Raw genomic sequence first — 15,836 nt, forward strand, 5'->3', positions numbered from 1 at the left:
ACCATTATTTTTTGGCAAACAAAGTGGTCTTTCAAATTATAGTGAAATGTTTATCACATTATTATTAAAGACAAAAATGTTATCAGATTATATCTGAAATATCTTAGTGCCAACAAATAACTCTATTATGGGTTGTTTTGTTCAAATTGCTGCAATGATTCTTAATTTTTGTATTCATTATTTTTTATATAGATCTTTTAACTGTGATTATTAACAACTTTTGCTATGTATTCTTTATGCCTGGATGAATGAGTTATCACAATTGGTTCAGGTATCAGATGCTGTGGACACACAGTAACTGCTTTTATACAGTACAACCTGAGTTGCAGAACCTCTGCTACGAATGCCCACCTGTCATTTAGGCATGACATGATTTTACTATATAAAAAACACTGGTATGACTGACCACCCACTAAACATGACCAGTGTCCTTGATATTTCTGCAAAATATGTACTTGAACAGAGTAAGAATGACCATATGTTATACCAGATATACTGTAAACATTAGAGATCTTTTTTTAACTGCTTGAAACCATAAATGTGGAGTACAGTCTGCTTGGCTGAATGCAGATTCTTCTAAACCATGATGCATGCAAAAGTAGGAAAAAGTACAATTTTTGTTAGATTTTTAAGGAAATTCTGTATGCTGATGAGTGCAAACCAGTCTCATGTACGTGTTACAAACTTCCAATGAAGTACAACAGTAATCAATGTCCCTATTACACTTAAACATTCCATTTTTAGAACATTCACAATTATAGACACACTGAGTGACTAAACATGAACTTGAAACAAAAATTATAATATTTATTAGTAATGTATTTTTAATGCTATATATAATTTTTGTGTATGAATGTAAATAGTATCTAACAAGAACACTAAATAATAAACAATATATATATATATATATATATATATATATATATATATATATATATATATATATATATATATATATATATATATACAGCTTGAAAACTATACTAGTGTGAAGCTAGTATGAAGCAATGCCAGTGTCCATGTGCACCCATATGAGTATTTAGGCACTTAATGGCATAGCTTGGAGAGAGAAAAAAACAGAGAATACAAAACCTTAGCAACTTAAAAATTTGCTGGTTTTGCTCTAACCAGCTACAAACAGATAAGTAATGAATTAGCATTAAATTCCTACTCTATATACATTTACACATTTGTAGGATATGAAGCGATCGATTTATACATGTGATCAACATTTGTAGCAGTAATGTTTTCCTCATTCTAGGATTTCAAGGTAACTCCTGGGTTATATATTGAAACAAATGATACCCACACCATGTAAATCCTGTTACATAGCTTTGATAACTCATGAACATCAGGGTCCAAAAACACAGACCACACTATAAGCAAGGGCGCGAGTTACTGAGGGACCTCCAAAAAAACTGTGGAGTATGCTGAGGGGGTGGAGGAAACTTGTCTGTTTAATGGCTGAATCCTCGTTTTATAATCGAGTCAAGAAAAATTGTTAATAAAGCACTTTTTCTGATGAAGTTGTTCATTATTCTCTAAAAATTACATTTATTTTCAAAATGTCCAACATCTGAACATCGATAACATAATTCCAACTGGATTCAACAACTAAACATGGTACATGAAAACATGTGCATATTACATCACGGCTTTTTGTTTTGTTGATTAGTCTGGTTCCCGGAATGGTGTATAATAGTATTTTGCCAAACAAGGAGCCTACAAAGCAGGATCCAGACAAACAGTTGATACACTACCAAAGAAGATTCCTTTTTTTTTAAAAATGCAACATTCATGAGAAAATCGTTGACATCAAAAATTAATTATTGAATTGTTCAATTAGTAAAATACTGATGCTGTGATATCATTGCAAGTAATAGTGAAACCTCTTATCATCCTTGAGGATATCTGCACTTGATATGGTTCTCAGAGAAACTCTCATGGACACAGCTGTTACAGTAGAATGACACAGTTCACGTTTAATTACAAGAGGACACATTGCATTTATGATGATTACACTTAAAAGGAACTAAAAGATAGAACTAGAACACAAATTTCAATTGATATTTTTTTATTTAATTGGTATTTATTTATTAAAGTACTGCCTCAACTAGGTGTTAAGTGACATTTTCATTGATCAAAATGTCCTTGAATATCATTAATTGCAGTGTACTAAGAATGTCGTTTTAAAAGGAAATGTAACAAATTAAATGACTTCTTATTAAAAGTTGATATTTCATAATGTTGATTAAAATTTCCAGGTCATATCTACCATTTTTGATGATAAAATGAGCAATATATCAAAGTTTCTGTTGCCAATTTTGGGGTATTTTCTGGTTTAAAAAAATGGATGCATACTTGACTCCATATTATAAGAGTGTTTGTGAGTTTTCAGGGCACAAGTTATCGAGGGAGTGGTGTGTGTGTATAGACAGATAGATACTTACATACATACATACATACATACATACATACATACACTTGAGCAGAGTTGAAAAGGTTTAAAAGGTTAGAAACACTTAGATATAAAAATGCACCTCAGCAAATTACTGGTTTAGTCTGGAGTTTTGCAATACAGGAACACATGAAGGTTATTTAATGCTGAGACAGAGTAAAGTGCCTTGCACATGAACACACCATGGTAACTAAACCAAGCTGATCTAATGGTAGAATCTGAACATGCACCTTTTGATAGTAAATCCCTGCAACAAATGAAACCATCAGCTCTTGAAATCATAGATTGTACATCATATGTGGCCAATGTTTTATTTTCAAGATGTAAAGACAAACAAATGCATCTGAGAAGATAAATGAACACTGGCAGCAAGCACTGGCACCTAGGTCCCTCCTTAACTTCAGAGACACTGCCAACAGCTAAAATGGGAGGTGAGAGGTTGCAAAATGATGAGCACAGGCAAGTTCCTTTCAACACAAGAACTGTCAGAGGACAGCAAGACTGAACAATTTGAAATGACTTGCTATGAAAATCAACCAAAACTGATAATATAACAAATACTATTTGCATCAACGCATCCTATTACCAACATTATGAATCACGTCCTAGTGTTTTACCCTGACTCTAAACAATAAGCAAAGTACTAAAAGATTTGCTGTAAACATTACTGCAATTGGTAGGAAACACTCAAAATAATAAGCACGAACAGTTGCTAAGATACTGTCAAATATGATTCAAACATGAAAAGCAGATAAAGGAAAAAGATTTAATATGGTAGTGTAACAGTTCTCCAGATGCTTTCATGTATCCATGCATTAGGTTCCATGACCATGAAGTTGTTGTTGTTGTGTTGTTGTTGTAATTTGGGTTTTTAACGTAGCTTTAACAATTTTTCAGTCATATCGCTACGATGTCTGCAATGTGGCAGTTTATAGTGATGTCTAGCACTGGGGCATTATGCCGCAGACATGTAGCATGATGTCCCACCCAGTCACATTATCCTGACACCGGGCTGACCAGTCCTAACACTAACCTCTTAATGCTGAGCGCCAAGTGAGGCAGCTGTTAGTACCGTTTTTGTAAGTCTTTGGTATGACTTGGCCGGGGATCGAACCCACGACCGCCCGCATCCGAGGCGGACGCTCTAACCACTAGGCCACCGGAGCGGTCTGACCATGAAGAGTCTCTAAGGACCATAATTAAATGTAAGTAGAAACATAAGCTTATACATAACTAAAAAGTCTGACTGTCCTACTTTTGGACACAACCAAACCCACAGCCATACACTCATTAAAACGTTAATATACTCACAATTAGCAATATTCAAAATACATCTAGCATGATAAATTAAGGAGAAATTTACTGTACATAAACATCAACTTGCTCCAAACAATTAACTAAGGTGGGATGTGGACTGCTAGGTGTGACTACACAAGCTCTCGTTATTCTTTGAATAGTTGAGCAAAATATGAACATTGTTTAACTTACAAAATGATGACCCTTGTTCAAAATCTAGACGTGCATATGCCACAAACAAATTACATTAAGTATATGCATTTTGTTCTCTTAAGAATGTAAGAATGCCCACATGATGCTTCATTCTAAAGAGCAAGTTCAACGGTGTTAAGTATGCTTATTATGTGAAACCTACCCTTTCTCTAGCTCTGACACCTTCTTCTTCAGCTGTTCAATTTCTTCAAAAACATTAACAAGATTGTCTGGCCTATGGAAATCTCTCACCATGATATCTTTTGCTTCCATTGGTCTGAAATGAATAAAGAAAGTATGCTATCAACGAATACATGAACCTGGGATCTTACAGATTTACCCAAAACAACACTGTACCCTACTGGTACGAAAATAACACTAATTCTTTCTGCTCAATAGGAATTCCACAGAATCATCCATCTTGACTGCTTCAAAGCACAACATCCTAAAACCCTCCATAATCACTATAGCAAAAATGTAGGTCACCACAATCTGTGTAACTAATATAAATACATCCATCAAATTTAAAAAACTACAAACACAACAGTACCTAAGAAAATGAGCAAATAGAAAAAATTATTTACATTTAATCACAGAAACCCAAAAAGGTCACTATCGACTACTTTTGTATGTAGTAAGTATTACATGCAAGATAAATACAAAATATCACCTGTGTCCTACTTTTAACTATCATAAGTAGTATTCTTCAAGTTAAATACAACAAGTTTCATGGCTATACATTCAATAATGCTTGAAAAAATGAGCTAAAGGCAATACCTGCAGTATAAAAGATCACGATGACAAAGCCATCAAGTTTCATGATTGTAAATACAACTGTGTCAGAGAAACTCATCTGAATGCAAAATCTTGTGGCTGACACTGACATCATCAGAAAAGTGAGCCTTATGTTCTGCTTGTGTTTTGCAAGTTAGAAAAATGCTGGAGGACAGCCTTAGATTTGCATAAAGAGTTAAGGCAACTGGCTACATGGCCTTCCCAGAGCATGTGATGTTATGGGGTTCTGACCCCTCACTGGGTCTTTGTCCCTGAGTTCTATATGAATTTATGTGACCCTTTCACAAAGACACAAACATGAGTCAATGCACTTCATGACATAAAAACAGACTTGATAAGTATTTTGGAGACAGTTACTTTCCGCAGAGGAAGAATGTGGTAGATCAGTTGGTAAAGCATTAGACAAATAATCCAAGGATTATGTGTTTGATATCTACCCAGGTCAGCTATCTGTTTTCTTGGGAAAGTACTTTGCTTCCATTTCCTTGGCATGATATATCTGATAATGTGTTACATATGTCCCTTTTGTCGTAAGAGGTTTCCAATGCTGGATAAAGGTAAATCTGTGAAATTAAATCCATCCCAACCAAAAAACTTTGTACAGATCTGTAGTCCTGTAGGCATTGGGCAGGCTTATTATACCATTAGATTGGTATATTTATTATTTGCCTGCTTTTTCACACAAAAAAATTATGCCATTATCAAGTCTAATTTGTACTGACTACTTCCAAGTGATCCCTTTAATCATAATGATCTTTTAAGTCTTAGGTGATGGATAATGCATTTTAATTTTAAAACTCTTTAAATACCCTACTCTACTTACAACCCCAAGTTTAAAGTCTATAGCATTAAGTGGCTGATGGATCAGCTAACAAGGCATGTGCCATTTTGTCCAAAACATACAGCAGCTTACTAAAATGGTTTGTGCGCTGTTGAAGCATAAACATCATAACTACTGTGCAGCCCCAAGGAAAAATAAATTAACAATTAGCATAGATCTACTACACGTTTTCACGCCTCACATGACTTGGTCAGTGTACATTAACAGTTCCTATTTCACTTCTTTGATCAGCATTTTATTTATGAGAAAAGGTTGTAAATATCACTACAAATTATCATGATAAGAAACGTACCATAGAGAAAGATTGATCAGCCTCAAGTTAGTGTCCACTTGTGGGTTCCAAATTTTTCTGTTCACAAGAAAAACTGATGAGATTGATACAATTTAAATCAGTCTATGACACATTCAGGGTCACCAAGTGTTTGGTCAAATGAATCTGCATCACTGATCAATAATAAATACAAGATGAAACTGTACACTGTTCTTTCCTATGGAGAGAGTACTCCAAGCTGAGTATCAATACTTGTCTGTAACTTGTTTAAACATGAACTATGTTCCCAGTGCCCTCTAACAAGCAAATATTATCAAAGCAAGACTTTACATGGTCCAGCAAATGCTGAGAACAATGGCTACCAAAATTTTGGGTCTGGGCTACCACATACTGAATTAAGGTAGCCAACTGGGCTACTATGATAACAGCATGAATTCATGTACTTATTTCAAAACATACCTACAAGAAAGCTCTATTTGTTAATGACAACAATAGATGGTAAAAAGAAAAGCCTTGAAGCTAACATTTTTATATTCAGGTAATTTATTTGCATTCTTTTGGCAGAGTTTACCTGCAAGCAATCAGGGTTGGGCTACCATCTGATTTTGAAATTTGTCATGCCCTGATTCACATCTCATGCTGGAAGCTGTGAAAACTCTGTTGGTGGAGAGTTGGATTCATAATCTAAAGGTTACAGGTTTGATACAAACCCAAGCCAGACCTGGTCAGTTGCCACAGTATCTCTGTGAATGGCACTTAGCATCCATTTCCTTGGCAATAAAAACAAATTGTACCCTTTGCTTACGTACTGTAGGTACACAAATAAGAACTTTGCTGAACCAGATATGTCACTGCATAATGCTCTAACCAGATCCGATTTCTCAAAAAAAAAGCATATGTCCAGATTTATTTTACACTGAGTAGCAACTCTATTTCTATTCTGATTTTAGTTAGGTTTGCTGAATAATGGATAAAGAACACCTTATCTGCAGTAACTTAATCAATCAAAATAGTAAATTGGGTCTAATACAAAACACGACAAAACACAGAAACATCAATCTCTCAAAAGCCAAAACCAAATTCAAGAAAAATCAAAATAAAGCTTTCAATCCATCAACCATCAAATCCAGAATGAACTACCACATGTATTCACTTATAAGTCAAATCCAACCTAAAATTCAAGAAAAATGAGAAATATGAGCATAGTGCACTGACAGATCCGACTCTGTGCAGCTTGTTAGGTCAGTAATCAGTAGAACATACAACACAGACCCTGATTTGCAAGTGCATTATGCTATGGCAGATCATGATCTTTGTTGATTGCAGTCCGAATTGACTTATGAGTGAGTACAGATAGTATGCAGAACAACAAAATACGCTTTACCTCTTGCAATTTTTTAAAGAATAAAATGCATAAAGCTGGTGACCAGTACTTCTCCAACACTGCCCAGAATATTTCTTACTAAAAAGATTAAAGCATTTATCACAATTACAAGTGTCAGAAGTAACTTTATAACAATTTTAAGGAAATTGAAATTCCTTCAAGACCAATTTCTATCTTACCAGTCATTTTAGACATTTCTTTATATTGTATAATATTGTATTAAATACTAGTTCTAATCTTCTTTATCATGAACTTCTTTTGCCATCAGTTTTCAATGTCTTGATATTTTTTTTAAAAACACGTTTTAATATTTTATCTTTTTTCATAAGTGTCTTGATATAGATACAACTGTGATTTGGTGAAACTTCAGCTTAAGATATAAGAACACTTTTAATAAATAAAAATAGCATATTATGGGGGAACCCTAACATAAATGCACTTCACTGAGACACAAATCTCAATAAAGTGTGCCCACAGCATAGGTCTGCTTTTTTGTCTTGATGTCCTTTTTCCAAGGACACTAATCAAAGCATCAACTTAGCTGATAAGAAGATTAAAAAAACTCACTTAAGTTTCATATACATACAGTCTACAGATCATAATTACTGCTTTTACACAGCAATGATTAATTTTCATTGAGCCTGGAGCTATATTAATCCCAGATGTTTTGTAAGTTACAATACATTAGGCTGTTGTTTTATTGACCGACATCACACACACACACACACACACACACATCCATTCATTACATTTGTGGCAATTCTCCATATAATGTTGTTTAGTACATGATGCCTTCATCATTCATGAATAAATTTATGGAATTATTAATCATTCCTATTAGTATGCAATTTAGTACAAAACACATTTATCATTATCACTATAACATGGTCAGCTGTTGTGGACACCAACTAACCTGCTACATCAGGATTGACCTGTAGACATACTCTGGTTTCATCTGACAAACTTAACAGAACATGTGAGCTAAATATTTTGTTATCATGTTTTCAACAAGTACTATTATGTTATCAATATGCATTATGATATTATACACATTTTCACATTATGAAATCATTTGACCCAACAGATTCATGAGAATCATGAATGAAATCATGAATGCAGTCAAGTAAAAAAACAAGAGCCCCTAGAAGAACTGATGCTCTACGAACTAACAGAATTTCCAGAGGACCATTTCTTATTTCTGACTGCTTAGTGATGAAACCATCGCAGATATTCTTGAGTAACAACAAGATTTTCAGTCTGACTCTATGTGGTCATATTGTGTGTAAGATCAGCAAAATTTTCATTTAGGACAACCTGTCATCATTAGACGTCTTTTGGTAAAAACAATGTCATTATTGACAAAAACCATCCAATCATGAGAAGTGGAAACAAGATTTTTAAGATGGCCACAGTGGAAAACATAACAAATGTAAGATTGGCACCATTTTCAAGTCTCCCCATGAAAACAATATTGATATGACTTTTCGTTCTGGAGGCACAACTTTAATAAGATTTTCAAAATGGCTACCATTGTGGCCATTCTGAACATTAAATTGGCATTATTTTAATTGAGATCCAACTGTTTTTAAGAGAACCCCATGCTGATTCATAGCAATTCTCCAAACATTAAAAGGATTAGCAATAAGACACAATGGAGTGATAAATGAGGGACAACAGGTCATCCTATAAGCTCATTGGGTCTATGACCAGTAGAACTATAAAAAAATATATATTTATGATAACATTTACACTTTTATACATTAAGGTCTGGTATTTTCAATACTTCAATTTTACTGATATATTGCACCAAAACAAAGTATTTCACAAGAAAAATGTTGCTAACTTAAATGTGAAAGAAGTATTTTAAGCATCTCTGCAGATTCTGACCAACTTAAACATAATGCATGCCATTGTGATCCATTTTTAAGGCTCATACTATCAAGAAAACTGATGATGATGATGTCATGTGTGATAGTCTGTTCCTTGTGGACACGTACAGCCATTTGTAATAAGTCTAGACAGAAACTTGTTTATTGATATGACACAGTTCTATTATTGATTTTGTTTCACAACATAGAGATTTCCTTTACAACAGAATGAATCATAAAAATAATACACATCTATTATCTTTCCTCTGAAAATGCATAAGATAGTGGATGTTCTCCTTAAAAAATGCTTGAAGTTACCTCAAACACAAAATGCCAAATATAGGGATAGCTACCCAAGTTATGTAATGGAACCAAATCACTTAAACCAATTCAGGAATTTATTTGCAAAATAAATGTACCATGATTTGTAATCCATTATGGCTATGAGGACAGAATCAGTGGTGTAGTATAAAGAAGTGAGAGAATGCAATAAGGAAGTGAGGGAACAAGTTACTTAGATGTGGGGGACAAAGGCTAGCATCCCACAGCACCACACCCTGGACAGAACTGACTACATCCACAATAAGGTTATCACACTAAGGTAATAAGAAAATATACCACTAAAAATAGACATGAACTACAAGAACCTGAAAAATCTTGTATGCTGCAGATGATGACTCCTTAATCAATAACATATGTTAAAACCCAGTTAACTGGAAAAAGGAAACAGAAAATAACCTGTACACATATGTAAACAAGTTAAACCACTTAAGTGAGAGTAGAAATTAATGTGCATGAATGTTTTGTCTCCCTTTGTATGCTTTCCGGCCGTAAATATAAAGAAATCTACAATCGCATGGTGGCTTGATGTGAGGATGATGATCACTGATTTTACAGTTATCAAAGTCATTCATTAAATAATTCCACCAAATGACTTAAGACAAAAGGTTATTTTTCTTATCATTGCCTTTAAAATGCTGATGGCACACTTTGTTTAGGGATCTGCTTGATCATGAGTCGTGATGCACGTCAGCTGCTTTTACTGCTACCTGTTGATAAGACCTTCAGGTAAACCACATGATAATCAAAGCAGTTCACTGCAAGATGACTGACTACTCAATCACCAGTTTCTAAGTACAGATAAATCATTTCTTAGTTTGCCATAAAAAATTTAATTTGTTACTTTTTCTTTAATTATGAAAAAACTTGCCTGGTGTCTGGTATTGTTTAAAATGCTATTTGAAATTAAAAAAAGATTAAAAAATATAGTTTCCAATAAATTGGAGGTTGTGGTTACTTAGGTTACTTACAGTAATAATAAAATTGCAAAAATTGTGAAGAGCTTGGAATTTTTCTTTCAACGTAAGCTAGCATTACTCTTTGTGTGAAAAGTAATTACATACCTACATACTGATCTGCTGGCATCTTCACTATGAAAAGGTGGAGTCTTGAATATACCACTGACCCAGCAAAAATGTAATACAGTTGATGTTGTTGTTGTTCTCAGGTTTAACAACATTTTTCAGCATAAGATAGGCTATACATGGCGGCCAATATAATGGTGGAGGAAGAACCCTGGAAAACCCAGGGAAGAACCACCCACCCACGAGAAGCTACTGGCAGGCTTTCCCACATACACAGGCTAGTCGAGCCTTGGACTCGAACCATGCAGGCAGAGGTGAGATGGCAGTGATCCAGAACGGCAAGTGCTTTAGACCACTCGGCCACTTGGGGCCTCATGTAATACAGTGACCATATGAAAAACTACAAAAAAATTTTAACGTATTCTGGCATTTTATTTTCCACATCTAACTCATAAAGATATGTGACAGCTCACTAAAAACAAGCACTTCTCCCCATTACAATGATACTTAGGTTACTGAAAGTGTTACTGTAAATTTAACAGCTATGTGTAAATATGCAATTTCTTGAATTAAAAACTTTTCTTATAATATACTTATCTAACAAGCCATGTTTTAGATGGCTTTAAACTCAGGGTCTTCATTCTGAACATATTCTGACTGCTCCGGTGGCCTAGCATTTAGAGCGCCTGCCTCAGATGCAGGAGGTCGTGGGTTCAAGCTCCAGCCGAGTCATACCAAAGACTTACAAAACATGGTACTAACAGCTGCCTTGCTTGGCGCTCAGCATTAAGAGCTTAGTGTTAGGACTGGTCAGCCTGGTGTCAGGATAACATGACTGGGTGGGACATCATGCTACATGTCTGCGGCATGATGCCCCAGTGCTAGACATCACTATAAACTGCCACACTGCAGACATCGTAGAGATATGAATGAAAAATTGTTAAAGCTACGTTAAAAATCCAAATCACACACACAAACTGAACGTATGTTAATGCTTTGGGCCAATTTTATTATCAGATCAGGCGTCAGTGGTTATATACTGTATATAGTAGCACATAAGCCGAATAATTTAGGAAATAAAACAAGAATGGAAGGGGGGGGGTCGGCTAATCTGCAGGCCAAGGTCTAAACTTTAAAAAGTTTAAGTTTGTGACTGTAAATCCTGGAAAAGAAGAAAATAATTTGTCCATGTCCTATGACTTGTATGGATGTAGAAATAACATATTTTAGGTTTTCTGAACACTTTGCATGCTCATATTTTCTGATTTTTCCAACAAGACATTAAATAAAGTTAAATAAAGACTTCATAATTCATGGGCCAGATTGAGTACCAAGGAGAACAGACTGTACTATAATGAATAGTACTTACACATTGCAAATCATGCTCAGCACCACTTAAATCCTTGTTTATTCACAAAAATATTAGATCCAGTTTTTGCTTTATTCACTGTTTCTACCAAATTGCATTCTTCCAGATCACATTTCAGTTAGACGTACATAGCTGTTTCATTTGTGTTGATCAGTGCTCATGAGTTACAATTTTTCAGTTATATAAGTGATCCTAATATCCTTGAGGTAACTTTATGAAAAGGTACACATTTAATTGTGGAAAACCAGCATCTATTCACATAAATGTTATAAGTTCACAAAAGACTGGTAATAAAAAAGACTAAAATTGTAGATACAGATCCAAGATCATTGTCGATCTATTTTAGTTTGCTGTTTTGGCTGAACAAAAAAAAAAGATCATAATTTTCCACACTCTGAAAAGTTGTCTCAGTGTCTCCTTGTATATATATATATTTGGCAGATTTGTATTTTGTTTTCCGATAGCAATCTAGGACAGTTAATCATTAAAACCCTGAAAATGGCTTGGATTAAGAGGGACCAGTGATTATACCAGTACTTTGATGTGTAATTGCCTTTCACTCTGTAATGTGGGCACTCGCCAGTTATTATGTACTTTTGAGAGAGTGACATATGTAAGGTGAAGTTTGCTTTTAAAACATGAACAGTGGAGAGAATGTAAATGTAAGAGAGAATGTAAAATGTAAAAAAAGTTATCATCTCTTTTTTTTATACAATTTACCTCTGAAATTCAGGAAGTGAAAATGACCGAGTGGACCTAGCACTTTTTGAAAGTGCACATCTGGAGTAAGGCCAAGCTATATACTCAATAACCCATATTACACCCATCAATCATACACCAAAATAAAGGGAATTAAAGGTTCTTTGAACTATACCTAAGATATACAAGGTCTTTTTAAATAGCCAGTATAACCAGTAAGGAAAGCCAGGAAAATTCTTTTTCTTTAAAATTCTAACCCTATGCAAAATATGAAACTGTAGAGCACCACCTTAAAACATATATAAAAATGTATGCAATTATTTTTCTTATTTTCATATCATCATGTATGATGTTCTAAATAAAATGGTACATTAATACTGATGTTAAGCATGAAAATAAACTAATTATACTCATTTTGCTTTTGCTTACATAATTTTCCATGAGGCATGTTTGTGTGAGTAGTGACCTTAATTATGGGGAAATTAGAAGTCTTAGAACGTAGAAATAAAGTCAACTTAAATTTAAAACTATGGCATTAAGTAAAAGAAATATATAGTGAAAATGTTTCTGTCATTCATTTATTTGCAATGAAATTAAAAAATAAATGATGACAAAGCAATTCGCTTCTTCATTATTAAACATCAGGCAAATATTTTACCCTTTGACCTTTATGAACTTCATCTCTTCCATCCCATTTTCAAACTGTAAAATTTATTGTTGACATCTCAGGATTAATTCTGGTTAGTTTCATGTTCCTGTCTTTCAGCATAACATTGGTTGCTATGTTGACAAAATGTAACGTGAATTTTTAAAATAGCTCAATTTTTATCATAAGGGGGAACTGGATTCGTTAGAGACTCTGACACTACCATATATACTCGCGTATAAGCCAAAAATTTAGGAAAAAAATAAGGCCTGGAAGAAGGGGGTCGGCTTATCTGTGGGCCAAGGTCCAAGTCTGAAATTTTTAACGCTTTTTTCCCTCGATTTCCAGTATTTATTGTTTCTGTTGATCGCCAAAGATAAGATCACATGCCTAATGATGCCACATGGCTCATAAGATTTGTGCTGTCGTGAAGTGAAACAAATATTTTTTTTCTAACTTAAGTGGTTGGATAATGAATGAAAAACATGTTTTAACGTACTTGACGTCTATCTGACAGATGTCCATCCACCAGAAAATGCAGCTATACATGTTATTTGAGCCATGGTGGTACGTGTATTTTCCAAAAGAACCGCCATATTAGTAATCTCCATTCAAGTATTTAACCCTCAGCTAATCAGTAATCATTAAACTCTACGGTATCGTACAAATGCACACTAGCTTATTTCAGTGTAAATATGAAAAGAATCTACGTAAAAAAATAAAAGAATTATGATACTGAAGGTATATACAACAAACATTTTGATCGAGAGTAGAAATACATGTACAATAGTCTTAAAGGAACAATAGCGAGAGGCTCCATAGGGGTTTGTTGCGCCCACGCTTAGGAAGGGTAAATAACAGGGCAATATACGAGTCAGCGTGAATAATTGTAAAACAATATAATTTGTGGGATTTCTTGACAGGTGTATTAGAAGTAATCAGCAGCCACAGTTTATATACTACTGTTGTTTAGTTGTTTGTAAAGCAAAGTGGTTTGTTAGCGATAGAGTCTTGTACAATAGCTACCATATGCTTAATCTGTGGTAAATGCCTCGGGGATAACAGGTTTGTTTTGATGCGCAATGCCACTGACTTTACTAATACATGTCGACTCTCAGATGTATTGTTTAATGAGATATGGTAGTGGACATGGTTTCTGCTCAAAGTTATAAACTGTCACATTACTTGAAAAATGTCCACGCTGAAACCAATCATATTTTGATCAATTGAATCACACTACTACCGGTAGTTTAAAAAAAAAACACAAATAAACAACAATGATAAATAATTATCACATACAAATTGATAACCAACCACACATGGAAATAATTACAGGATAAAGTATATAAATAGTATACTACCACTATATACAAGAGACCAGGTGCAATTCTTCAGAAACCTTCAATGCTTGTATGGGATATGTTTCGTGAACACAAGACCGATGAAGTAAATAAGGCCGCAAAGAAAATGAAAACAACACTGGCTGTGATACCAGGAGGTTTAACGTCAGTGTTACAACCTCTTGATGTCTGCCTTAACAAACCTTTTAAGGACAAGTTACGAAAGATGTGGGCAGAATGGTTTGTTCAGGGGCTGTGAAAATGACAAAAGGCGGGAATTTAATGAAGCCGTACATCGATTTGGTCGCCAAGTGGGTAAAAGAAGCATGGGACTCAATTCCATCGGAAATGATTGCAAAATCATTCAGGAAGTGCTGTATCAGCAATGCCAAGGATGGAACAGAGGATGATGCTATATTTCAATCCGACAATGACGAGGAGAGCGAGAAGGAGAATGACACACTATTGGATGACCATGATGACAATGATGACATATATGATGAAAGCACGCCTGTAACAGAAGCTGAGTCTGACACAGAGCCAGATTTTGAAGGATTCTAAAAGTGACAGAACTTTTATAATTCATGATTTTAGAATGAGGATTAATTAAATTTCCATTAAGACTTAACACTTTAGAATTGTTTTATTTCAACATATAAATTAGCTTTCTTACTTTCATTTTATTTAATAATTTGATTTGCCTAAATAAACGTATTCAGAACTCACTTTGTGCATCTTGTGATGTACCGGTAGTCTAGAAATTATGGGTCGGCTTATACACGGGTCATGGACTTCATAACAGTTTTACCAATTCAGTTTGGGGGGGGGGGGTCGGCTTATATGCGAACAGGCTTAAACGTGAGTATATACGGTAATAAATACTGTTCTGTGGGGGGGAAACAAAGGAGAATTATTCAAAAGTACTGTTTTAATGCTTGAGACTTAAATTTTTCAGCCATACAATCAAAATTAAATCATACAATAATAATACATATGTTCTGTTTAATACATTAACCCTTGGAGGTTTTTGACATTTTTGCCTGAAAATCAAGTAGGAAATACATTTTGAAAGCTATTTATGAGTAGATCCGAAAACACCAAATCCCCAGTCATCTTTCAATAACATACTGCCTAGTTGTGTTAGAAACATCGTTTTCCATTGGCTATTTGACTCGCGCATGAGCAGAAGGGTAAAAGTTGGAGTTCTCTTGTGGTTTTTTTTGCTAAATGGAGCCATTATTTTTGTATCGAGAACACTCTTTATTCAAAATGCCCATCTTATCTTACTTTTTGCAAAGGCTCATCTGTCTGTT

The 15,836-nt window shown here is 34.5% G+C and overlaps 1 protein-coding gene across 1 annotated transcript in view; it reads right to left on the minus strand.

Moving 5' to 3' along the window:
- LOC149799819 (UDP-glucuronic acid decarboxylase 1-like) overlaps positions 1–15,836 on the minus strand; it is a 62,764-nt gene that overhangs the window by 33,359 nt on the left and 13,569 nt on the right. The window contains exon 3 of the mRNA XM_089959237.1: positions 4,110–4,223. Coding sequence (XP_089815363.1) covers positions 4,110–4,223 — 114 coding nt within the window. The remainder of the gene's footprint in view (positions 1–4,109; positions 4,224–15,836) is intronic.

Source organism: Sinohyriopsis cumingii, chromosome 5 (assembly GCF_028554795.1).
Source record: "Sinohyriopsis cumingii isolate HCF-2022 chromosome 5, ASM2855479v2, whole genome shotgun sequence".
Taxonomy (NCBI): Eukaryota; Metazoa; Mollusca; class Bivalvia; order Unionida; family Unionidae; genus Sinohyriopsis; species Sinohyriopsis cumingii.